Source organism: Phycodurus eques, chromosome 15 (assembly GCF_024500275.1).
Source record: "Phycodurus eques isolate BA_2022a chromosome 15, UOR_Pequ_1.1, whole genome shotgun sequence".
Lineage (NCBI taxonomy): Eukaryota > Metazoa > Chordata > Actinopteri > Syngnathiformes > Syngnathidae > Phycodurus > Phycodurus eques.
Window position 1 is genome coordinate 18,539,590 of NC_084539.1, and position 25,529 is coordinate 18,565,118.

A 25,529-nucleotide genomic window follows, 5' to 3' on the forward strand; every position below is an offset into this window, starting at 1 on the left:
TGCAGGTCCCAGTGCCCAGTTCCGATTTAATGTCTTTATCAGATTTTCTTTCTTTCACAGTGTAATTCCATGTAGATTTCAAGTGACATATTAGGACCTGAACCTAGCACCGATACCACTTTTTTTCAGACAGAGTAGCAGTACTGGTATTTACATTTGTGTATTTGCTGTACCGATACATGATAATGCCATCGTCTTGCAATTGTGCTAAAAATTATTTTTTTTAAATCAAATATTGTTCAATTCCAAAACATTTGTTGAACATGACGTTTCGCTCAAATACAACACTTTTAATACACTTTTAGTAACAACTTTACAACACGAACAGAATAAAGCCCATACTGCAAAACAAAATAATGAAAACAAAATTAATAATTTAAACTACGGTCATTTCACACGTGTAAACTAAACCATTCCAATACAAATGTTAATGCCCCTAGTAATCCGTTTTATATTATTATATTATCGTACAGAAGACCAACACAGAAGACCAACACATTATTTCACAAAGTGTACCCAAATGCAGCTCACGCAAGTTGTTTAGGTGACTGCTAGTGTAAACATGAATGGCGGCTGCGCTAAACAGCAAGCCAACAATAATTACATGACAAAAGGGTATAAAATAACCTTGAAACAAATAGAATACAACAAAAATGACAGATGCATGGATTTACAAGGCAGTTTTATCTGCCTAACATCCATCCATCCATCCATCCATTTTCTGAGCCGCTTCTCTTCACTAGGGTCGCGGGCGTGCTGGAGCCTAACCCAGCTATCATCGGGCAGGAGGCGGGGTACACCCTGAACTGGTTGCCAGCCAATCGCAGGGCACCTACAACCAAACAACCGTTCACACTCACATTCACACCTACAGGGAATTTAGAGTCGTCAATTAACCTACCATGCATGTTTTGGGGATGTGGGAGGAAACCGGAGTGCCCAGAGAAAACCCACGCAGGCACGGAGAGAACATGCAAACTCCACACAGGTGGGGCCGGGGATTGAACCCCGGTCCTCAGAACTGTGAGGCAGACGCTCTAAACAGTCGACCACCGTGTCGCCTAACATACAAACAACTGCAAAAGTTCAAGGCGGAAAACGCACATTTCTATCCACTGTCACTTTAAATGCGATATATATCACAGTTTAGGCTCATATCAATTAACAAAAGCTGTTATAAGCACATTACACAATAAAATACAAAACACGAACAAAATATGAACACCTTATTAAGACGAACAGAATATGAACACCTTATTAAAAAGGTATTCCCAACCATTAAAGAAACGACTCACCACAGCGGTTCTGGCCGGTCCCTGTCACCGCCTAAGAAATCCATTTTGTAAAGCGTAATTTGCAGCCGCCTAAAAGTGTTGTCTTCCGTGTCCTTAAAGTATCTGCGCGCACATACACACACACACACACGCACACACACACACACACACACACACACACACACACACACACACACACACACACACATACACACCTTGCAAACATTGTCCAGTACCAGAAACATGCCAATAATAAAAAATACACTTGCAGCACTACTTTGTTTGTCAATATAAACAGTAAACACACAATCCTGTTTTATTATTGTCTGTGGTGTTTTATTGGTTTGCTCCATCTTGGGGTACCCGACAGATGTGTGCTACATGACATCTTGCAGTTGGAAGCAAACATCTGCACTCCTTGCACGCTAGTGTTGTTAAACATCCGCATGGCACCGACTGGGCAGACTTCTGTTTGTCTTCTTGTGCGAGTGAGTAAGTGGTCACCCGTTTGGAAGCCTTCCCGTACAGTAACTGGAGGCTATGATTTTGAACGTTATGCGCGTCGACCTCTGGGGCCTGTTGAAACATGCAGAAGAGGACTCGGTGTGTTGTCAGTTTTCTTCTGACTTGACCATTTGGCGCTCATTCTGCTTACAAGCTCCGACTAGTGGATTGGCAGCCTGGTCTCCATTTTCTTTTGTTTTCATTTATACTGGTCAGCACTTGATATGACCTTGTTAATTGCAGTTGCTGTAAAAGGTACCTTAAATAGTTTAAGGTGACACATTTTTGGTATTGTGCTTCTGTATTCACACTGGAACCCAAGTTGTCTCCTGCCATCCCCCACATTATTTATATCTTTATGAAAGTGCTGCCAGACTCCCATGTGTGTACTTGATGGGTCCTGGGCAGACAATAGCGAGCGCTTCCTGTTTGAGTACATCTGCATGTGTGAATGCATTAGGATGCATGAAGAGTACTACATTACTGTATGTAGAGGAGTCTCAATTGTGGCCCGTTCCTCTCATGCCTGTTCTTATAAAAAAATACAGTATACCCCTGAGCAGAACAGTGGTGCCTTGAGTTGAGATACAGGGTAGGGATGGGTACCGAAATCTGTACCATACCGAGTACCGAGTCACATAAAATAAATTAGTACCTTGTATCGGTAACTAAGCGCACCTGTTGTGACTGTGTGGGGAACGGGAGTGGAAGAGTTGGGCCAATTTCCATGGCGCACATCAGGTTCGCACAAGAGCGGAATGACGTCACTCACAACAAACAAGCATGGATCAAATATGCTCAAAAGTATGGTGGAAAAGTGGGGGGTCCTACTTGCAAAGGTCCAGAAATTTAACATCTCCGCCACCCAGTAACGAAGCGGTGGAGTTGTGCTCGACAGACACAGTACAGCATTCATTTGAGACAATCTTTAGTAAAGTGATCACAAAATAGTGAAAACAGAGGAGGAGCTGCAGCAGGTTGCCAGCGGTCCCTACAACGTTATGTTGTACTGTATTACAAATGTAAATAGTGAAAAGCTTGGCTTTTTAACTTGTATTAGTTATCATAATACATAATACATTGTAATGCAATTACTGTCTTTGTCTCACTCTTTGTATTTTGTTATACAGTGGACACCCGCTATAAGCAATTTTGTAGTTGGTTCCTGCCCAAATTTAAAAAAAAATATTATACCTTTACTGTATTTATTTTTGTACTCCATCCACTTTTGCTAGTTTATTTTAAACTAATGTTACAAGTTGAATGTTACAAGATACCAGACTTTTATTTACAGTACATTATTTTTAAATGGAAAAAAGGTTCAGTGAAAAATTGTGAGACTTTGATTTAAAAATAAAAAATACATTTGAATGTAAATTTTAATGCTATTATACATATTTTTTTTATTTTAAGTTGAGTGATACAAGATATGATGCCATGCCAAGTGTTTTTATTTTACATTACTTTAAGACTAATAACGTTTTGCTTTGTCACCGATAAATATACATTTACATTAGAGGATATATATATATATTTTTTTTTAAACATGGTGAATTTAGCTGGAATAGGCTCCAGCACACCCGCATGCTAGTGAGAAAAAGTGGTACAGATAATGGATGGGGGGGTGGGTGTTTAACTGCTTAGCATGTCTACATCATAATAATTGGTTTTAGCATGTTTCATAAACACAAGGTGAAGGCCCTCTTCCTTCCATTTTGCTGTCTGTGTCCCACATAGACATCCCTCCATTAAGGCATGCACAACAGAAGTTCCCTTTTGATTTCCTGAGTTGTCCCCAACCCCAGTTTGGATTCTGCACTTAAGTTTATTGCCTCCTGTAATTGACATGCTTTTGGAGTGTAGGTCCCCCCATGCAGATTACAGACTGCACATTTACAGAATGTCAGGGTCCCCACCCCATAGACACACAGCGTTAGTTACATGCATGCATTGTTTGAATTGTTTCCCATGGGGAAAAATGGAAATAATCCATTCAAGGGTCAAGCTGTGGTCATCATAAAACACTTTGGTTCACATTTTAACGTTCTTTGCAGTAGTGCAAATAAGCCAAACGCAGTTAATATTAACAGATATAACACAGTTCTCTTGCAAACTACTTGCAGAACCACACACAATGTGCGACAGTTGAGTCGCGTTCAGCTGCGTCGTTCCGTGTGAGGCAGGACTAAGATGTGAAAAATTGGTGTGTGTTTTGTTTCCCAAGTTTTACTGTTTTGAATATGACTTCATGACTTGAAAAAGCAAAAACACACGTGCAGTGTGTGAGGTCGACACATTGCGTCATGCGTAACGTAATCTCAAGCTGCGCTAAACAGCGTTATGTGCAATGTTCGTTGGCGGTAGTGTTCTGATTCGTATAACCGAACCCATAAAATTCGTATGGGTTCTACTGTGCAAGCACCTATGAGGAGTCAGAAATACCTCTCCACATTGTTTTCCCCTTTCAGGGTTTTTGGATCTATTTGGGAGGAGACATTCTGCCAACAGATGTCTTTTGTCTTAAGCAGCATTAAAACAAAAACCAAAAACATTTTTGCAACCCATCTTGTTTATTGAAGTTCACATGCATGAAAGAAGCATATGATGTTAGGTCAGGGTCAACAGTTCCACAGCAATGTTTCCGATAATAAAATCGCGGAACTTATTTTTTTGGACGCTTGGATGCATGCATGTCAGCTACGTCACACTGTCAGTGAGAGGTTGTAATATTTTATGACGGGCAGGAAGCTTACAGTGTTGCTTTTTCTTGATTGGTGGAAAAGCCACAAAACCACTTGCTGCAGTTGATGTAATAGGTTGACAAAAAGACCCGCTGGTCACACAGTCGACTCTTCAAGCCTCGACTTGGCCCCGAAGGGGTTCTTTCCAAAAGGACATACAGTATGTGATTTCAACTGTTTAGTTTTTGCTGCCTCTATCCTGGTAAACTAGGAGCCTGTGAGAGAGACAAGTTCAGTTATTTGGGTTGGAGCTCCCTCGTTGCTTTATAGATTCTTGATTGTTTTTGCAGACCTCAGTTGAGGTCTTGGTCACGTGTCAGGCCAAGGCTGTGCTCCTCTAGATCCAGCTTCATATTGCTGCAGGCTTTACTCCCTCCCGCTCCTCCTGGTTTTTATCCCGACTGTGGTAATGTTCTGGTCCTCTACCAGCAGCACTGTCGCCGCACTGGAAAATGCTGGGGGAATAAAAGTTGCTATAGAATACCGCAAGCCACTGAGCTAAACATCCTCATGTAGTGAAAAAAATTACACCCCACTTTATTAGACTGTGTGGTTCAAGAACCACGTTTCCACTGAGCAGTATAGTGTTGTTCAGTTCACTTGGTACACTAATCCTGTATACCAAACCACGTTTTGACACTGGGGTACACGTTAAGTTCCCATCGATAAGTTGAGTATCATAGAAATTGTTTTCGCACTATTAAACACAATGTCATATGAATGTGCAGATATTATTTTTGTCCACTTGGGGTTGCCATCCACACATTCCATTGTATTAGCTGTGACTTTGAGAGTGTATGGCTTTTTTAAAGGCGGAGCCTGGGGTGGCGAGTGACGTGGGCGTCAGCCAATGAGAGTGTAGAGTTGGCTGGCTGTTAACTGGCAACCCCATTCGCCAGTCTGCATGTTGAATGACTCGGGGTGAGTTTTAGCCATCGGCAGCTCATGTATGAATGTGCTCATTATGTTTTTTTTTTTTTTTTTACTGTTAGTTCATTAAATAAAGCTATTGAAAGTGCACTGGCGGCTGTGTCTATCCTTGACCTCTTGCGCGGGCATTACAATACATTCTAACTCAGCTATATCAAATTAACTAATAGCGATACATTACCTTGTGTTGGCGATTGTGGTACACGTCGCACTACATCTTCCTTGTTAAGTGTGAAATGCTCCCAAACTTTGGACATTGTCTTTCCACATTGCTTGCCGCCATCACGCCAACGTATTTCTACACAAAGTGGTGTGTGTGACTGGAGTAGAATTAGTCTGTGTGGAAAAAGGATCCCTGCGAAGCTTCAAGGCAGCGATTTTGCTTTAACCTTTTTTTGTAATCAGTTTATTCGAGTTATTCGCCTGATCGTTGCTGCCCTATTTATGTTGTGTAAGAGAAAATGAAATTGGAGCTACAGCGGATCCTCTGTTTCCGAGTTCCCTTCCTACTCTAATCAGAATTTATACACTAATCAGAATTTGACGTATTCTCTCACTAGCCTGTGCTAACGCAATAGTAAAGTCATTACATTACAGTAAATACGTATTTGTATGAAATTCAATTCTATGCTTAAGTATGATGCACTCAAAAGAAAAACAGTAAAAGTACGGCGGTAGCTGAGCGTGCCTTCTTGTGCCGTGTGACAATCGCTATCGTAACCCAGAGTGTGGTTTAAGGTTTGATGCGTTATTACTGTATTTGCTCATACAACAGCTTGGGCCATTTATTGTTTTTTTATTCTTAATATAGCTTTACAGATGCCACATCAGCTATGCACCCCGGTAAAGATGTCTGTGTTAAAGGTAATTGCAATCGCTTTGCGGTACCGCCTGTTATTGTTTCCTGCAGGTTGGTGTGTCTTTGTGGTGGCTCAGGTGATTCATTAGTCTTGTTTAATAATACAGGCGTTGGTCATTGGTCATTACTGCTTTCTGTTAAGCTTAGCTTAGAACAGGTTCATGTTTTTACCGTTTAGTCATTAAGTTTTGTGTTTGAACACCTGACAGTTCATTTTCTGTCAATTGTATGGCCGTTATGTCGTCAATAATGCAACGTCTCTGTCATTCTACAGTGAAACGATCCATTTTCAAGGATGTTATGACATATACAAAGTCTGTATTCAAATCAGTATGCAACGCTGAACTTGAGTCCCCCCTTAAATACATTACACATGACTTGTTTGGCACTGGCGATGTTATCATTCATAACTAGAAGATACAGGGAGCAATTTGAATGTGAAATACCTCCAAATACTGATTAAAAGCTGATGTGAAGCGCATGCTTTTACACAATCGTACATGTTGAAGATAAATCATTCAAGAGCAGGTCTGCTCAGTGTCTTCTAATAGGAGGGCAGCCATGTGTTTCATTTGAGACCGGCAGAAAATGTGACGATGCATGTAAATGTTTTTACGCTTCTCCAATAACATGCTGACAACAAACAATACACCCTTCCCTTGTTCAGTTTATTTCATGTGATTACTATGACTGACCTACCACAGAGATTATTATTACTTCCTGAAAATGCTGCCAGGAGCTTTTTAATGCATAAGTTTTCATTTTCACAGGGTTAGGGTAAGGGTTTTCCAGGTATTCCAGGGCTTGTACTTTAATGAACTCCTACTAGGGAATTTGCCCAAAAGATCCCCAGTCGAAGCATGTATCCTAGACATTTGGGTGGCTCGAAATTGCAAAGCGTTTTTTTTTTTTTTTTTTTTTTTTTTAAAGCTACGCTGGCTAATATGAACGGAGCATGGCGTCAAAGTTTGATGGTACTTATCAGGATTCCACTCGTTCATAGCTACTTGCAGCTTTAATTCCATTTATAGTTGTAGCTTCTTATCCCGTGTCATTTTTTTTTGGGGGGGGCCCCTTGGCCTTTCTCTTTCACATTCCACCCATAATTAATTAAAAAGCACTGTACTGATGCTACTTCACTGACTGAACTTGTTTCTCTTTGTTTCCAGACTGCCAAAGGCTACATCCTCTTATTCTCTGTACTGGGTGGCACGGACGACAAGTACCTCTACGAGGCAATCTACCCAAAGTGAGTGCTTCCATTCACACACATTAATATGCAAGCCTGGTCCCTCCAAAAAAATCCAATACTACTACCTTGTCTCTTGGAGAGGTGGGTTCACATTCCTACATGGCATACCAACAGATGTGAACATGTCGGGGCATGAGTTGCACTTATTTGTTGCTTTTATGCTCACATTGCGGATGTGTATGCACAGGGGCAGCCCCCGTGTGAAGGTGACCCCGGGTTATAAGGAGGAGCAATGTGCCCCTGCTTTGTCGCTGGAGATAAGGAAGCCTGTCGATCTGGAGGCCCCCATCACCAGGTAGGCTGTTGACGTTGTCTTTTTTATCACTCGTCATCTCATCGAGGCATCAGATGTGTATGTCGCGTCTGCCGGTTATGCCGTCTGAGATATGTCGTGCGTCGCGTCGCTTACCCTGGTGCTTTACCACTAGACGCTACAGTATTATACTCCACAGTCTCCACTTTGCTGCAGTGATTCATATTCTTGCTGCCCTCAGTCGCCTCTTGATTAATATTTGTCTCCTCAAGCGGGGTAAACAGATACCGATTTTGAACATCTCAACAGAATCTAAATACAATTTTCACTTTTGTTATTATGAAGCAGAGAACCTAAATCTTGGCAAGTGGAGCTGAGCAAAGCTGAGAGATGGAGTGACAAAGCAGCTTTATTGTCTGAAGTATGCCCCCTTTTAGCCTCTCACTATTCAAGCTTTTCTGGTAGACCTATTCTGTAGAAAAACATGTAAACAAGGTGGCTGGAAAACAACCAGTATGACAAATGTTTGAATAGCGTAGCATCTTTTTTGGTACACTCTCTATGCTTTACTTTGTTTTTGAAACGTGTTGGAGGAACTTTGGAGAAATTTGATTATCTGTGACTTTTTATAATCAGATTTGATACAATTTCAATGTACTAGCTTATGAGGCTAACCAATGACAGTGAACAATCTGTTGTGTATTGGAGGCATTAAGTGGAAAGACCACAATCTGTAGTTCAGTACCGTATTTTCGCGACCATATGGCGCACCGTAGTAAAAGGCGCAGTCTCAGTTACGGGGTCTACTTCTGTATTTAACACATACATAAGGCACACCATATTATTGGGTGCAGGCTTTTTAAGACATACATTAGCTTAAAATATATGGTAGCATGCATACACGCTAAAACGTACGGTAGCATGCATGCTAGCGTATGTTTTTAAAAAGGCAGCGGGAGCAAAACTGAGTTCGGTTGTACTTCATTGAAGTATTTCACAATGTAAACAGTGAGTGATACCTACTGGGGGCGTGCCTTTAGCGTCCTCTTGCACTCGCACCCTTCGCCCTTTAACGTCCAGATGCTGTCCTCAGTCACGTCCACCTTTCCTGTATATAAGCAGCGTGTCGGCAGGAAATGCTCCCAGTCAGTCAAGCGGAGCGCTCATCAAAGTCACACAACAACATTTACAGATTTTGGAACTCGATGCACGCGTAAGGCACGCCGCATTAAAAGGTGACCCGTCCATTTTGGAGAAAATGTAAGACTTTTAAGTGTGCCTTTATGGTCGTGAAAATACGGTATGCGCTAGCACCACCATGCTTGCTGATTAAAAAGAGGAGCATCTGTTCTGTCAGATACAACTGACAACAAAGATGCTTGTTTTTTGTTGTTGTTTTTTTTCACTCACACGGACTTGTTCTTTTGCTGCTTTACATAAGATGAATATTGTGAAAACTATAGTTAAAATACATAGGAAACCTGCTTTATCGTCAGTGTTTTCGACAGTTCAGTTTTTCCTCTGCCTACCAAGCATCCTTTTGTTTGCTGATGGACAAGAGCTGTCGCTTCATCCCTCCTCAAGCTCTTTTTGTTCATTCCACGTTCATTGCCATCATCTCCTCCGCTGTCTTCATTTGACAGCCGTTATAAGCCTTCGTTGCAGCACTGGCGAGCATTCTGTTGGCATTTCACTGGTGCAGCTTGCTGGTGCGGGCGTTGAGTTGGTGTGTTATTTGTATTTGTATATTATTTTTGCTGAAAAGAGCAAAAACAAAAAATCCCATCCCCACGCAGTTCTCTTCTTGCTGATGTGTTGTTGCTGTTCACAAGACAATGAACCACTTCACATGTGCAAACAGTGAGCTTTGTGAGCAGCAAAGTAGTCCGACATCAACTACAGATAAAACCATAACCAAAATATCACCAGTATCACAGTATTACTAAATGACATGAAGGACCAAAAAAATCTGATAAAAAAACAAAAAATATTGCTAAATGTTTTACAAACCTGAATTCCATTAAAGTTGGAACGTTGTTTAAAATGTAAATAAAAGCAGAATTCAATGTGTTGCAAATCCTTTTCAATCTATATTCAGTTGAATCCACAACAAAGACAAGATATTTAATGTTAAAACTGATACAGTTTTTGTTCTTTTTTTGCAAATATTTACTCATTTTGATATTGATGCCTGCAACACGTTCTATGCAGACAAAAAAGAAAAAAAAAATGTTTAAGCACATTGTTTTTTTTTATATAATCTTGTGACAGCAGGTTAAAAATGACTTCGGCAGTTATGCTGTTAGGTTAATGATATACAAGCTTTGGAATGACTTTCTTCAACTCAAGCACGTTCATCCAGTTGTTAGTCATTCCTGCTTGAGGCCTCAAGATTGAGCTCGGTCTGCTATTCAAGAGTGCTGAAGTCAGAGATACCAGCACCCCAGGGATAATTCCTCAATTACCCTCCACTCCAGGAATGAGTGGGCACAGATTCTGGTTTTTGTTTTCACCGTTGATTCAGTAAATGGGTACAATTGCTATAGCTTGGTGCAAGCGCTGTTGATACTTTTTTTTTTTTTTAAAAAGAGTAACTTGAGTGGGCAACATATTACTGTAAAATTGAGTCTATTTTGCCCACTGGTTTATAAACTGTCATATTACACATGATACACATGATGAAATATGACTGAAAACACACAGCACAGAAAAGAAAATACTACTAGTTCCACAACTCAATGCAATTGCACAGCAAAAATAAGATCCAGAATGTTAGGATAATCACAAGCAATCAACATCATGTTTTCGGCATGATGAGGGGCTACGCCTGAGCAGATCAGATCTAAATATTGTTCCGAATCCTTCAATGTGTGCTGATCGCAGTTTAAAAACGTTAACAGTTAACATAGCTCATCAAAAAATTAGTGAACAGTAAATCTCTTTAGCTCGTAAAGAGAAACTAAAATCGACGAGAGCGTGAAGCTTCTGGGATCCAAATCCGCAAATAAATCACATCGTTCTTAGCTCTGGAAAAATGTTGCGACTTACAGTCTGAACTTTACGTGACACTAAATATGGTATTAATGATAATAAATTTTCAAAACAGTATTACTAACCGTTTTAAAATGTTATCATGGTTTATTGGTAAACTGTAAAGAGTTTCATCTCTAGTGTCAGCTAGACAGCAGAAAAAAAACACAGTATGCTTCTGTTTTTATTCATCAAATCACTTGTCCTTTGTCCTCCTGTTAGTCTCCAGTCCCTCCAGGAGGAGCTGCTGGTGTGCACAGCAGACGGCTACCTCCATGTGCTGCACTGGGACGGCCTCGGCGGCAACGGACGCAAAGCTATCTGCCTCACCACCATCCCATTCTCGCTCGACCTGCAGTCTGCTCGGGGTGCGACAAGACTGCACAGATTGCGGTCGTCTTGAGGCTGCCTAGCAGTGTAGACCCAGGGTTCTCAAACTGGGGTCCGCGGACCCCTAGTGTCCGTAATCTGTAACTTGGAAGTACCGAAAATATTTTGCAATACATTGTTGTTGTATCATTTAAGAAAGTGCATACCTTACATACAACAAAGATAATATACCAATTACTACCACCTACATTTTAGCTTTTGGTCAATAAAAAGCTCCAATATGGTTTTGACGTATCACATAAATCTGACATCTCTGAACTTTCTAGCTCTCTCACGCTCTTCTTATATAGAGTTGTACAGGTGAGGCCAGGCGAAATATGGAAAATATTTGCTGCTTGGAATAGGGCTCACAGTTATCGAAAAATTTTAAACGAAAGTATTCTACCGATTATCCCATTGATTTAATCGAATAAGATGCTAATGGATTTTGTGTTATTGGAAAAACAATACCAACATACAGTACAATAACACCTTGTCTGAGGTACTGTATTGTTTTTGTCCCCTTGGGGTTCTCATCCTCATGTTCTACATTGTAGGATCTGAGATTTTGAGAGTGTGTGGCTTTAAAAGGCAGGGCCTGGCCTGGCCTGGTCAGTGACATGTGAATCAGGAAATGAGAGTGTGGCTGGCTGTCGTTTGTACAGGTTATGGTCTGGTTGTTCACTGGCTAACCGTTAGCCAGTCTGCATGTTGAGTGAGTAGGCATCATTGTGTGCTATGTATGAAAGTGGTTATTACGTGATTTTGTTCAATAAAGCCTCCTTTCTTGTCATACGCAAAACAATGTGGAAATGATTCCGCTAAGGCTCAGATTAAACAATCAAAATATCTCTCTCTCGAAGGTATGCATTACAAATTGGGATTTGGATGTATGCTTAACAAGGTTTGTTTTTTTACAAAAAGTGTGATCATGTCAGGAGAGTTCACAAAGTTTCAATCAGGACTGTAATTCTTATTGGATTTAGGGCTGCATGTGGCCTGTTAAAATTCCCGTTAGGATTATGAGGGAGGGTTCTTGGAAAAACGTCTCCCCTGTAAGGTGGACCGAAAAAGTTTGAGAACCCCTACATTCAATGGCATATTCTCACTGGTCACAAAATGAATATTGTAAACTAATCTGACCCTGACGACGCGTGCGTGCGTGTGCGCGCATGTGTGTGTGTGTGTGTAGGAGGCCCGTCTCTGGACCTGGCGGGCATTCATATCCGCTGCGTGGAGTATTGCGAGACATTGGATGGCTTCGCTGTGGTGCTCAGCGACGGCCGTCTGGGCTTCATCACGCCGCTCAGCAGCACCATCACTGCGGATGTGAGAACACTTGTACACAAGACCTACTCAAAACCTCTGATTTGCACACATACGTTACAGCTCAGTGAGGTGAATGTCGTATTGGGCTTGATGAGACGACGTGCTGTTTTTAGGAGCAGGGAAATTACAAGAAGGCTGTTTAAAATGCAAGCACATTTTCCCATCACAATGAAAAATTTGTTTTGGAGAGGATGAAATGTTTTATAAATGGCATTCTCCAGGTTGTTTATTCATGTAAAGTAGCTGCTAGAGGTCATGTTTACACTTGTAAAGTAGGTAAGAAACAAAGGTAAAGTTAAATAATTGTTTCATCCCTTTTTATCACCCCTACTGGGTAGACATTCTTTAGAAATCGAGTGGAGCCTCAAAGGCTGGGTTTACACTGCATAATTTAAGTGAGACTTTTTTTTTTTCTTCTCTCAAGTGGCACAAAAAAGGAATGGAATCAAGATGACTTTAGATGTGAATCGGACCTCTTCCAAAAGTGGATGAAAATCTGATAGCTATCATATATCTGCTGATGAGAGTGCACTGTAGACGCTCACATCGGATATACCCATTAATGCCATCTTGATGTCATCCAAATACAGTGGTACCTAGATTTAGGAGATTAATTTGTTGTGACCACGCTCTTAACTCAAATCATCATTCCCCTTTGAAATGAATGCAAATCCCATTAATGTGTTCCAAAACTTTCTAAATAGCCGCTGTTAATCTAGAAGCCCTAAGCGACTAGTACACTGGTTTAAATCAACGTTTCCTGTGTGTCCAGCAGCTGCAGGGCGTCTGGGCCGCAGATGTGAGCGATGGCACCTGTGTGGCCGTTAACAACAAGTACAGACTGATGGCGTTTGGCTGCGCCAGGTAAGTGGCCTCGCCAACATTTGGCTGGATGTGTGTGTGTGTGCGCCTGTGTCTGTGTCTCACAGTGTGGCGTTGGCTCAAGAAGCCTTGTGTGCCACAGAGGACGATTGTTGAGTGTCCGCTGTGAGAATGTGTGAGGCCGTGTTTGCCCTCGCTCCCTAGTGTATGCTTGTCAGAAACATGTCTGTAGCGCTGTACGTCAACCACTTTGCCGGGCTTCTCATTGTGGAGGCGCAGCTATTATTTTCTCCACAGTAATAAATTAGTACAGCTTAGCTTAGTGTAGATCAGGGATGGGCAAATGTTAGTGCTCGGACAGATGAGCCCAGTCATTTGTAGATGAAGTTAAAAAATATATATAAATATTTTTGCAGATATTTGGTTAAAATGGTAAATGTATGAATGTAAAATTGTTTTTCTTTTATTTCTAATTAACCGATTTGAGATAAATGAATATAAAAATGGATGCATGTGTTTTTATTAACAAATTTTAGGAGAAAAAAATGTTAGATGAATATTACAGGTAATATTACAGGTGATCATGTAAATGATCACCTGTAAATGCAGGTGATCATGTAAATGCTCTGTGGGCCGGATAAAAGAACGGCCATACTTTGCCCACCCCTGATGTAGATGTTTACTAATTGGGCCTCATTCTCTTTTTCTACTCTTTTCCAGCGGCTCGGTGCTGGTCTACATGATCGACACTGCAACTGGATCTATGCAGCTCTCGCACAAATTGGAGCTCACCCCAAAACACTACCCAGGTATATATCTGGCTCCGTTAAATTCCATAAAACAAAATGATGGCACAGCTCCCCCTAGCGGGACAAACATTACTCTCAGCTTTCCTTTCACTAACATACGCTACTACATGCTAATAACAAGTCTGAATTACCAGTCAGTGTTATCACAAAACATTCAGGCTTCTGCGACAAAGCAACAAACAAAATTCAGGAAAATCCTACTAGAACATCTGAAGTTTATTGAGGATTAATCAGAGGTACTTTAAATGGTAGCAGGTGTGTGCTGACTCCCATTTAACCCAAGTTTGAATGTGATTGATTAATTCTGTACGCAGCTACATCCCCATTTATGAGGGTGTGCACACTTGTGCAACTACATTATCTCTGTTGTTTTTTTACTTGAAATTATTATTATTACTTTTTTTTCAATTGAGTTATACAGGTTATAGGTCACATTACGGGTGGAAAAGGTTTTGAAATGATTTATCTTGGTCGCATTTGAACAAGGGTGTGTAGACTTTTTATATCCATTGTATGGTAATGTCAGGGGAGGAGCTTCATTTATCCTGACCTGCAACCTTGTCTAACAGAAAGTACTGCATTGCTGCCATCTTCCGGTATCTATAGAGAATTACAAACCTTTTTAGCGAATGTATACATTGCGTGCCGTTTGTAACATCGTATTTTGAGACAGCCTTAAACAGAGGACTCACTGTAACTTTGTTTAACTGTTATTTCTTCCCCCCCACTATGTGTAGACATCTACAACAAGACTGGTCCGGTGAAGCTCATCTGCTGGTCGCCTGACTACGGCGTCGCCATGGTGACGTGGGAGTGTGGTGGCCTATCGCTTTGGAGCGTCTTTGGCGCTCAGCTCATCTGCACGCTGGGAGAGGATTTTGCGTGGGTGGACGCTCATCAACATAACCAAAACAACAACTAAAAAAACAAACAAAACATGACATTTTGTGTCCCCTCGTATAGGTATCGCTCTGATGGGACCAAAAAGGATCCCCTTAAAATCACCTCCATGGTTTGTGCTCTCGAAAGTTTTTATTTTCTGTATTTAGTTTTTTTCTTTTTTAAGATTATGTATGTTGCAGAGCTGGGGAGCAGAGGGCTACCACCTGTGGGTGCTGCCCACCAAGCAGTCTAGGAGGAGGACAAAGGAGGAGCAGCAAGAGGCGGAGATGGCCGCACCTCCCCCGTCTTCCCCGCAGGCCGGCATACTGCAGTTCCACTTCATCAAGAGCGCCCTCACTGTCAACCCCTGCACGGTGAGCTGACCGATCGACAAACAATTGCGTGGGGTGTTCACTATCCAGTCACGACGCAGCAGAGGTGGGACTAAGTCACATATGTACAAGTCATAATATACTGTGGCACAAGTCAAGTCCACGTTAAATTTAAAGCAAGTCGAGTAAAGTTATTATTTTGGTTAAGCGAGTCTCAAGTCCTACAATCTTGCTCAATCACAATTTATATTCACACATTTGCCACTTTGCACTCAGTGTCTGTACTTGCATTAGTTGCCTGTATTAACACGTTCACAATGACATATTTTTTCATGGTCCGAAACCAGTCTTCTTATTGTCTAATACTTTGTCTTCTCAATTAAACGCATTATTGACATGGAGCTTAGTTCTTGTTTGATTTGAATGTAGCTTACCTGTTTTTGTGGGTTTTATAGTAACGGATGAAGTTTGATGTCTTAGTCGTTGTGTCTCCTATTTTTGAGTTACAAATGTTGCATATTGCTGTTCTCTTTTTCCCAGTTTTATAAAAACAAACCCCCTGAATTCAAATTTCATAATCTTAATCTCTTTATTCCGCATTATAGCTTGCTGTTGGATTGGCAGGTTTGCCCACGCTACACAAAAAAATATTTTCAAATAATTATAATAATAATCTTTCAAAAACAAAACACATTTCACAGTATCTTGAAAATGCAGACTTTCGAATGTAATTAGGCAGGACTTGTCTAGTCATATACAGTGTTCCCCCATATTCGTGATTCGCTACAATTTGCATTTTTTGGGTGGGAACCCATCCTCCATTATTCACCTAATCACTGTATTTGTGTTCGGGCAAAAGCCCTGCCTAAAATAAAAGTATTTGGTGCCAACTGGTGGCAACGATGTTGAAGTGAGGGGGGAGCTTCATTTACACAGCCCGTTGCCCTGTTTAATAGAAACGTGCTTTGCTGCCATCTTCTGGCACCTATAGATAATTTCAGAGATAATTGTGTGTGTGTGTGTGTGTGGGGGGGGGGGGGGGGGGGGGCATGTCAATTACTTGCAGATTTTCGCCATTTGTGGCAGAGCTCGGACCCTAACACTGTGGACCTGATTTACTAAGATCCCAACTAGTAAATTGCATATTCCCGCGAACAGATTTGGTGGGCGTGTTGGGCGCGATTTGCTAAGATTGCTATCTTTTACTAAATTGCGTGTTCACTCCCTCTCATTGTACGCACTGTTGCCGACAGGGGTAAAAGTGGTGAAGACCAGTGGAACAGAAAAAAAATCTGTGATGCCAAGGAGTAATATGACCTATGGAGTACGTTTGAGCATTTGACAGCAAAATAGAAAAAAAGTACTTATGTTTACAGTGTAAATTTGGTTTAAGTGCTTTCGTCCCCTGCGGTTGGTGGAAAGCTGAGTGAGACCCGTCAGTATTTGTGACCTTAGGGGTCAATATTGTATAAGCCATTCATGTGGAAACCAATGTCTCGCTCTCTATCAGTCAAGCATTTAATCTACCTCTTCTCAAGTCAAGTCATGCCGCTCACCCCTGTGACACAATACTCAAGATGTTGTTGTTCATCAGAGTAACCAGGAGCAGGTGCTGTTGCACGGTGAGGACCGCCTCTACCTGACGTGCGGCGACCCGGCGCAGGCCCATAGCAGCTCTGACACGCAGCAGCAGCACAAGCGCTTGAACCTGCATAACGACAGCCCCCTGCACCATCACCACCACCTCCACCACCACCTCAACTCCCCCCTATCTCAGGGACTCAGCACTTTACTGGGGCACAAGCACTGGCATGTGGTCCAGGTAGGGATGTACAGACATCATTATTTTACATTGTAAACTTGAGTAAGTTGTCCTCTATACCAGCTGTCCCCAACCTGTTTTGCGCCTAGGATCAGCATAAAAAAAACAACTAAGTATTAGAGATACCACTCACCATGAAACAGATTGTTGTTGTTTTAACGGGCTCTTTGCATGTCAGAAATATGGCTCGGTACACGTGGTGTTTACAGGACTAACCCACATCACAGGCATACATTGTCTTGCTTTGTCTCAGAACCCTGTATTCATGGACACCGCAGTGCATTAAAAGAATTAAAAGATGAAATGAAAGAGATCCAGGAACTAAGGAACAAGGCTTCCCATAACGCTCATGAATATATATATATATATATATATATATATATGTGTGTGTGTGTGTGTGTACGCGTGTGTGTGTGTGTCTATACTTGTCATATGTACCAAAGCTTTGAGACATTGAGCTCAATGAGACATACTTTGGCATGTCAATGAAAAAAATGATCACACTTCCGCCTTATTATTTGTTGAACAGCATTGTCTGAATGCAGTGAAATATCTCAAGAGCAATTGGAACACATTGGAATACTGGAATTTCTATATTTTTTTTAGGCAATTTGTGATGATACAAGTCACTTGACCTACGAGGTTTTCGAGATATGAGCCATCCTTCGGACGCATTTTTGCTTTAACTTGTGAGCGCAAATTTGAGAGACGAACTCAATTCAGCTCGCGTCACAATAAGCAGGAGTTTGGCACCTTTACCTTAAGAAAGTCCGCTTACCTAACAAACAATGCAAAACAACCGGACATGCTAACGGTTAGCATCAATAGTTGCGGTTTTAGAAGCAACGGATATTTGAACACAAACGGCGGAGCAATGGATGTAGACAGATAAATTAACAATACTCACAGGCATATATTCCTTATTTACAAAAAAAATGCTAATATTACAGCACCTTACTGAGTGACAGTAGTAGTAGTAGTAGTAGTAGTAGTAGTAGTAGTAGTAGTAGAAGTCTTCTCTTATTTGTTTGTGTCTGCATGATTGTATGTAGTGTTATCCTGTCTCCTGGTGGTGAGGCAAGCACATGGAGCAGCACAACAAAATGGATCGCAGCATTACATTATGATGCCCAAACTGTTTCATTCTTTACATTCTATTTAGGTTTATTACTCTTGTTTTTATAATGTACAATATTATAGAGTGCTATTTTTCCGTATTAAAAACAAACATTAAAAAAATTGTTTTTGGGGAAAAGGGTGCAACGGATTAATGGCATTTCTATTCATTTCAAAGGGGTAAAATAAATTGAGATACCAGATGAGTTACAACCATGGTCATGGAACGAATTAAACTTGTATCTCAAGGCACCACTGTAGTGATAAACCCTTATTTCAAGTGGAACTGCTGATATTGTCTCTTAAATACTCTTAAACTTTCTTTTTCATGGAAATTATGGGCCCTTTTTTTCCTCTTATCATTTTGGGCTGCTCTCTTTCTTTTTCCAAAGAACCTCTACAAAGATGTTTGTTTGTTTACTAATTTTTGCTAGATTTTGCGCTTACTTATGATGAGATAGTTTGACACGTCTACAGAGGGACAGACACACGCACCTGCTATTAAAAATAAAACTCCTTTCAGGCTCTGATGAAATTTGACATCCCTGCTCTATACTCTTTCCTCCAGATTCATAGCACATACTTAGAGAGCAACTGGCCTATACGGGTAAGTGTTGGGAGATGCCGCCAATGCATATTCAATTTCTTAAAAAAAAACTGCAATATGAAAGAAATTTCCTGTATTTACGCTGTGATCTTGTATGCAGTTTGCAGCCATAGACACAGCAGGGCAGTGCATGGCTGTAGCAGGAAGGCGAGGCTTTGCACACTACTCCTTGTACACCAGGAAATGGAAACTATTTGGAAACATCACTCAGGTATGTGTGACTGTAGGAAAAAAATAAAATAAAATAACTTTAGGACCTTTTGTACTGTATTTCAGCTAACATAGACACTGTCAAGTAATATAAGGTTTTTTGCTTTCATCAAAAAATATGCTAATGCTCAACATGAGGTACACAAAGACCTATTATACAGATTAATTAATCTCAGGAAAATATTTTTAAGGTCAAGCCCTCCCCAATTTGTTTATTCAATAAAAATATTCTAATTTATTTGAATTGGGGGGCTTTCCTTATCTGGAAGACATAATCATCAAATTTATCCCCCCAAAAAAAGAAATATTTCAGTGTGAATGGAATCCATGTAATATGTGAGTTTCACTTTTTTTAATGGGAGCAACTGAAATAAATCAAGTTTTCCACCATATTCTAATTTATGAGCTACATCTGCAAATCTGTCTAGTTTATTTTCCTTGAAAGCAGCAGTAATTCACCAACTTCATAATGAGGTAGAGCAGCTATACACTGTTGTACTATACTATACTATACACAGTGGTACCTTGACTTGCGAGTGCCAGAATTTGCGAGTTTTCTTTCATTGCTTGGTCAGTGTGCTTTCTGCTGCAAGCTTCAGATATGCCACGGCTCAAGTGAAGTTAAAAAAACAAAAACGCAATTAAAGTACTGTGATGCTCTCTCATGTGGGCAGGAAGGTGAGGTTATTCCCAGTTCTGGTGTTCTGATTATACATGATTGTGCATAGTTTTTTTTTGTTCCATTTTAAAGTGCACTAAACATTTACAGCTAAAAATGTTGAAGGCTAAAGTATCAGCTTCATTTTAATTTGCACTATCATAGATAAACATCATAAAATGTGAGGAATGCTGGAACAAGCTGCAAAGTTTATTAAAAGTTAAATGTACAATTATTTTAATTCTCTTTATGTTTAGTTTGCACAAACCTTAAACACTTCACGCTGGAAGCTAATGATGGTTATATAAGAGCAGCTGCTTGCTGCTGCAATAAACTGCAGTTTACATATGATCCGATTAGTTGACTCATCGCAAAAATAATCTGTGACTAGTCGATTATCAAGATTATCATTTGTGGCAGCCCTTATTTTAATTGGGAAAATGTTCTCTCAATCACCTACAAAATGTTCCCAGTTGAAAGTAACCACCCCGACCGCCCGACGTTGATGATGCATGCATTTTTTTTGTGGCTGGTAACTGTGGGTAACTAGTAGCCACAGTGATTGGTGAGCAAAAAAGTTCATGTCAAGCCCTGGTTGTGTGCCTAATGTTGCGGCAAGTATGTGTAGATTCCCAATGCAAGGTAATAAGTACAATCAATGGCTGTAGTCACAATTTGTGTTTTGTTGGTTCCCTGTAGGAGCAGAACATGACTGTAACAGGCGGTCTGGCTTGGTGGAACGACTTTGTGGTGGTGGCCTGTTACAATTTCATAGACCAGCAAGAACAGGTGAGACCTCACCATTACCAATCTTGATGTCTTTTACTAGTTTCAATTTGTGAGCTATTCAAGTATTTCATGTGTGTCCCATTGTCGCCTCTTAGCTGAGGCTGTATCAGCGCTCATCCAACCTGGATAACGCCTTTGCGTCAGTCACCAAGCTGCACTCTGACACACTGCTGCTGAACGTTTTCCGGGACATGGTCATCCTGTTCAGAACCGACTGCTCCATCTGCCTCTACAGCATCGAGAGGAGGACCGACAGGTAGGAGGCCTCATCACTTATACCAGGGTTTCCCAAGCTTTGTTGAGCGAAGGCATGGTATTTTACAGTCGAGGAATCTCACAGAACAACAACAACAGAAAAAGTATATACTGTATGCTGAAATATTGATGTTGTTGTCTCAATTTACTCACAAATCCGGGCCTGTTTAGTTGAGCACAAAGCAGTTATTCTGTAATGTGAATGGCAACAGGTGGATACACGAGTTAATTGTACCGTTTGTCATCTAGTTGAAGAGGATTAAATTGTTCTGCCAGTCAATATAAATCGCTGGCATAGATCAATAGATGAAGAAAGATGCATTATTTGTAGTAAACCATTTTTGGACCAATCAAGTAACATTGGATCTTTCACTACAGAGTAAATGGGAATCACTGGCTTATGTTGTGTTTTGTAAAATAAAATTTTTTTAAAAAAAGATGCCATGTTCCATTTTCACTCCCACGAGATGTCTAGGTGTCGCCATACTTTAGTGCACATGGATGTACCTCTAAATAAAGCAGAATATGGTGGTGGTATCATTCAAATGTTGACATTTATTATATAGATTCTCGACACAGTGAAATAGTTCATTTTATTTTGTCATTTTGATGATTATAAATTAGAGCTAAAGAAAGTCCCAAATTCTCCATCTCATGAAGTTAGAATAGTACGCAATAACCAGTCAAATTTGTTTTTAATATAGAAATTGTGAGTATTTTTGTTTAATCAAAATGTATCAAGGAGAAGCAGTTCAGAAAATGTTATAAAATATATCATATGAGTTTCATTTTTTAAATTGGACGAGCGGGGGTTTACCTTATTGGAATAAACACATTTTTCTACCATATTTTAATTTATTGAGCGGCACCGGTACGTTAATTAATATGTAATGTTATGTTTCAGTCCAAACCCGTCTGTCAGTGTGGAGCTGCTGCAGGAAGTGTCCATGTCCCGCTACATCCCTCACCCCGCCCTGGTGGTGTCCGTCACGCTCACCTCGGTACGCACGGAGACGGGCATCACGCTGAAAGCCCCGCAGCAGGTGACCCATTCAACACACACCGCACACACAGTGAAGTACAGTCCTATCTTCATATTTTTGCTGCCTTGGTCCACCTCAGGCCTGCATGGCAGAGAGCATCATGTTGAATCTGGCCGGCCAGCTGATCATGCTCCAAAGGGACCGCTCAGGGCCGCAGGTACGAGAGAAGGAGACGCCCACCAACAACAAGAAGCTGGTGAGAACTTTGTTTCAGCCGTACCGAGAATAGAGCTGAATTTGAGCGTTTTCCCTCTCTTCTGATCGAAGTCAGATGTTTCTGAAAGGTTGTTCTGAGCGATTATCCTGTGGGATGGGGTGTTAGGTCATTTTTCCTCCCTGATGTGCTCACAAAACCGGCGAGCCGACATTCCGGGCCGACGATCGTAAATGTTAGACCTCTTCAGTATTGACAGTCCAGAAAAATGTGTGGTCAACGTTTTGGGTGAGGAGACTTGTGTGGTATGCGGTTGTTGGTCATCTCCAGTACACCAAGCACTAAAACAGCAGTAAGTATAGAATTTCAAGCCAAATTAAAACAGGATCCACACATACTGATAAACGTTGAATTTGAGCATTTTTCCCCACTTTCAGACAAAGTGATTATCAGGTGTGTCTAAAGGTTATTCAGAGTGATTATCCTGTTTTCCATGGGGGTATGTTCAGAGTCGTCGTCGTCGTCGTCCCCCCGTCCCCCCATATACTTGAAAAATAGTTGGGCCGCCAATGGTAAAAGTGAATCCTCTTCAATATTTACGATCAAAAATCCAAATACATTGTTGGACAAAAGAGAGATGTTCAAACAAAACAATATAGAAAATACAATAGGGATTTTTAATTTTGAATATTGATGGAATGTTATTGTTAATAGTATATATTTAATGTACAGGTACATCTCAATATATTGTGGAAAATGTATTTGTAATGTTTAATCTGATTTCTAATCTCCAGTTTCATTTTTGATAGCTGATTCTTTTTTTCCCCCTCCTGCATAGCTTCCATTCTGCCCGCCAGTGGTGCTGGCCCAGTGTGTCGAGAACGTGTGGACCACCTGTCGTTCGGACAGGAAGAAGCGCCACCTGCTGGAGGCCCTGTGGCTCTCTTGCGGCGAAGCGGGCATGAAGGTGTGGATGCCACTGTTCCCACGGGACCACCGCAAGCCCCACTCTTTCCTGTCGCGGCGTATCATGCTTCCCTTCCACATCAACATCTACCCGCTGGCCGTGCTGTTCGAGGACGCTCTCGTGCTGGGTGCCACCAATGAGACGGTGCTGTACGACGGGCTGCAGGGGTCCTCCGAGCCCCTGGAGGCGCTGTTTCCTTTCTGCACCGTGGAGAGGACCTCCCAGATCTACCTGCACCACATCCTCAGGCAGCTGCTGGTTCGCAACCTGGGTGAACAGGTGTGTGTAGAAAACACTTAACAGAAGCGCTCTGTGGCAAGACCGTTAGTGCCTGGCCCTTGACATACAAATTGAATTTGTTCCATGATTACGCTTGTAACTCAAAACACTTGTATCTCTAATCATGTTTTCCCATTACAATGACTGGGAATGCCATTAATCCATTCCAGCCCCCAAAACAAAGTTCATGGCTTCAAGTACTCCGGCGTAGTGCCGGAATTCCGGCATATGAATTTTTGTGTGCGTGTTGAAGTGCTTCCACACCTTGGCGAATCAAAGAGTAAATCCACTAAAAGTATGAGTCCAACCAACAGGTGTCCACACAGTCCTGATTGTTTCCCTCGCACCGCAGGCATTGATGCTGGCTCAATCGTGCGCCTCCCTGCCGTACTTCCCTCACGTCATGGAGCTGATGGTGCACGTGGTGCTGGAGGAGGAGGCCACGTCACGGGAGCCCATCCCCGATCCGTTGCTGCCCACCGTGGCCAAGTTCATCACAGAGTTCCCGCTCTTCCTCCAGACCATCGTGCACTGCGCACGCAAGACTGAATACGCCCTGTGGAACTACCTATTCGCCGCCGTGGGGAATCCCAAGGATCTATTTGAAGAGTGCCTCATGGCTCAAGATCTGGACACGGCCGCCTCCTACTTGATCATACTGCAGGTAGGAATAGAAGTGTGCCACATATGTACGGCATATCCTTAACTCACCTCTAGGGCTGGGTGATATGGCCTTAACACAAAATGTTCCATTTTTTTTTCACAAAAGACTTTTCTCTCTCTCCTTTGTTTGAAAATGATGAATGAATGAATGAAGGAAAATGATATTATTCAAAACAAGTGGCGCTGTTTTTTCCCCTTCTGGAATTTGCTTTGAAAAAAACTTTGAAAACATTTCGCTCAGCATTAGGTTTCTCAGAAATAATAGAAATACATAGATTTTTCCAACATATACAGTAATCACATGTTCATGGAAGGTGAGTAATTGGTGTGTCCCTATAAATGTTTATACTTATGTTAATAGTTAAGTCTAAAGACACAGAAAAGGCTCTGCAGGAGTGTTTTGATGTCTCCTGGTTTTGTTTTTAAAGTGTATTTTTATTTAAGAAATGTTTTTTTGGTGTTGTTTGTTTCACCTACAGTTGTTTTTTAAAGTGCGCTATAAATAGAGTCGAGTTGAGATAGAATGGATGAATTGCCCAGCCCTACTCACTGGTGTTCTGCCTTTGAAGAACATGGAGGTTCCGGCCGTCAGCAGGCAACACGCCACCCTGCTTTTCAATACGGCGCTGGAGCAGGGCAAGTGGGACCTCTGCCGTCATATGATCCGCTTTCTGAAAGCCATCGGCTCGGGGGAGACAGAGACGCCGCCGCCAACGCCCACCACACAGGTAAGCCCGCCACCCGTGATGACATCAGAGCTATGGGAAGTTGAGCTACATATCACGGAATCAATTAATTGTTCATTTACCCATAGTCGATGAATCAGGTCTATGCATAACCCTAAGAGAAGGGTACCAAAAAGTGCCACGACTGTGCGCGCTACCAAATCGAACCGTACCACCGCATTTTGTGTTTGTACAGGAGCCCAGCTCAACCGGCGGCTTCGAGTTCTTCCGAAATCGCAGTATCAGTTTGTCCCAGTCTGCGGATTCGGTGAGCACGGGCAAGTTCGGCTTACAGAAGACCTTCAGCATGCCTGCCGGCCCCTCGAGTAAAGGGTAGGAATGCTCCGCACAACAATCTGACAACTGTAAGGAAATGTACACACGCAACAATTTTTAACATCTTTTCCAATTTTTGAATTGTGAGAATCACTGTGTGCTTAATCCTCTAACAGTGTGTAGTGTGCTCGTGATGACCAACACAGCACACCACACACATAGCGATCCCTCCCAAAAACCAGAGAGACCTATTCCACAAATACTCAATACAGCCAGTTGCTCCTCTGTTTGTGTCGAGAAACAACACCAGCGTCACGTCGCTTCCTAATTGGTTATCCTTCCATTTCACGTCACAATTGCGCCGTTGCGTGGCTCACCCCAACTCCGTTCCGATCATAAATGTTGAACAGGTTTAACATTTACGATTGTCGGCCCTGACTGTTTTCTGAGCAGATCGAGGATGAAAAATCACTCTTAATACACACCACAGGATAATCTTTTAGCGACATCGGAGAACCAGGCCTTTGCTGATTTTGTTCGCAAGAAGGGACTGCTCAAATTTGGCCCGATTTTCAGCAT

General features: G+C 41.6%; 1 protein-coding gene across 2 annotated transcripts in view; it reads left to right on the forward strand.

Annotated features, from left to right (window-relative positions):
• The window catches only part of ric1 (RIC1 homolog, RAB6A GEF complex partner 1), a 37,919-nt gene that overhangs the window by 8,991 nt on the left and 3,399 nt on the right, over nt 1–25,529 (forward strand). The window contains exons 3-22 of one of the 2 annotated variants that reach the window (XM_061699119.1): nt 7,478–7,557; nt 7,748–7,855; nt 11,066–11,211; nt 12,405–12,541; nt 13,314–13,405; nt 14,084–14,172; nt 14,910–15,054; nt 15,136–15,184; nt 15,255–15,428; nt 16,981–17,208; nt 18,893–18,931; nt 19,032–19,142; nt 20,499–20,588; nt 20,684–20,844; nt 21,748–21,886; nt 21,966–22,082; nt 22,879–23,286; nt 23,639–23,950; nt 24,519–24,677; nt 24,871–25,007. In XM_061699119.1, coding sequence (XP_061555103.1) covers nt 7,478–7,557; nt 7,748–7,855; nt 11,066–11,211; nt 12,405–12,541; nt 13,314–13,405; nt 14,084–14,172; nt 14,910–15,054; nt 15,136–15,184; nt 15,255–15,428; nt 16,981–17,208; nt 18,893–18,931; nt 19,032–19,142; nt 20,499–20,588; nt 20,684–20,844; nt 21,748–21,886; nt 21,966–22,082; nt 22,879–23,286; nt 23,639–23,950; nt 24,519–24,677; nt 24,871–25,007 — 2,921 coding nt within the window. The remainder of the gene's footprint in view (nt 1–7,477; nt 7,558–7,747; nt 7,856–11,065; nt 11,212–12,404; nt 12,542–13,313; nt 13,406–14,083; nt 14,173–14,909; nt 15,055–15,135; nt 15,185–15,254; nt 15,429–16,980; nt 17,209–18,892; nt 18,932–19,031; nt 19,143–20,498; nt 20,589–20,683; nt 20,845–21,747; nt 21,887–21,965; nt 22,083–22,878; nt 23,287–23,638; nt 23,951–24,518; nt 24,678–24,870; nt 25,008–25,529) is intronic. The other variant, XM_061699120.1, reaches the window with a different exon arrangement.